At 67.0% G+C, this 783-nt stretch overlaps 1 protein-coding gene across 1 annotated transcript in view; it reads left to right on the top strand.

Annotated features, from left to right (window-relative positions):
• OGDH (oxoglutarate (alpha-ketoglutarate) dehydrogenase (lipoamide)) overlaps positions 1-783 on the top strand; it is a 44,300-nt gene that overhangs the window by 31,387 nt on the left and 12,130 nt on the right. Inside the window, exon 19 of the mRNA XM_009319337.1 lies at positions 75-190. Within this exon, the coding sequence (XP_009317612.1) occupies positions 75-190 (116 nt within the window). The remainder of the gene's footprint in view (positions 1-74; positions 191-783) is intronic.

Consider the following 783-nt stretch of genomic DNA (forward strand, 5'->3'; position numbering starts at 1 on the left):
CCGGCCTTTGCTTTCAGTGGGGTGCTTCTGGCGAGGCTGACCGCCTTGCTCTCCCTTTTCTCCCCCCCCTCCAGCTGATAATCTTCACTCCAAAGTCGCTGCTGCGCCACCCCGAAGCCCGCTCCAGCTTCAACGACATGCTGCCAGGTACGAGCAGCGCGGAGGTGTCTGTTTCCCCCCGTGCCGCTCTGTGGGATGAAGGATGGAAGGGCAGGAGCCGGCTGCCTCAGGTGAAGTCTGCTTGGCAGCTGCCTCCCCATGCTGAAGAGCGGCTGACTCGAGGCTGATGCCACCAGCATCGGGGCATCGCAGCCTGTGTGTGGAGCTCTGCACTGGTGTGGCACGCGGGCTGCCTTCCTCCCTCCCTGCTCCCCTCCAGAGCTGAGGCGACGTGCTCGCCCCCGCCGCAGCTGGGGTGTGCCGGCTGCTGCCATCTACCCAGCAAATTGGAGCCACCCCTCATTAGCGCCGAGTCTGGCACCCTGGGGAGACGTGACTTGGCTTTCCAGGCTTTGCCGTGGTGCTTCCTCCATCGGCAGCCGCTTCCCGCCAGAGCGGTGCGGCCGGGGTTTGGCAGCCCTGAGTCGTGCAGAGCCGTGATGGTTTCTACTGGGAGCCGGACCCAGTACCAGCTGGTCTGGCTCTGCCTCTCCGGTTTGCCTGCCCGGGCTGGGGTCCTGGGAGGGGCTGGCATGGGATGCGGGTGCAGGGCAGCTGCCAGTGCGGTGACCTGGGCTGCTGCGGCTGACGGGGCCGGCCTCTGCCCTGGCAGGGCCCCCCCTC

Source organism: Pygoscelis adeliae, unplaced genomic scaffold (assembly GCF_000699105.1).
Source record: "Pygoscelis adeliae isolate BGI_AS28 unplaced genomic scaffold, ASM69910v1 Scaffold352, whole genome shotgun sequence".
In the NCBI taxonomy this organism is placed as follows: domain Eukaryota; kingdom Metazoa; phylum Chordata; class Aves; order Sphenisciformes; family Spheniscidae; genus Pygoscelis; species Pygoscelis adeliae.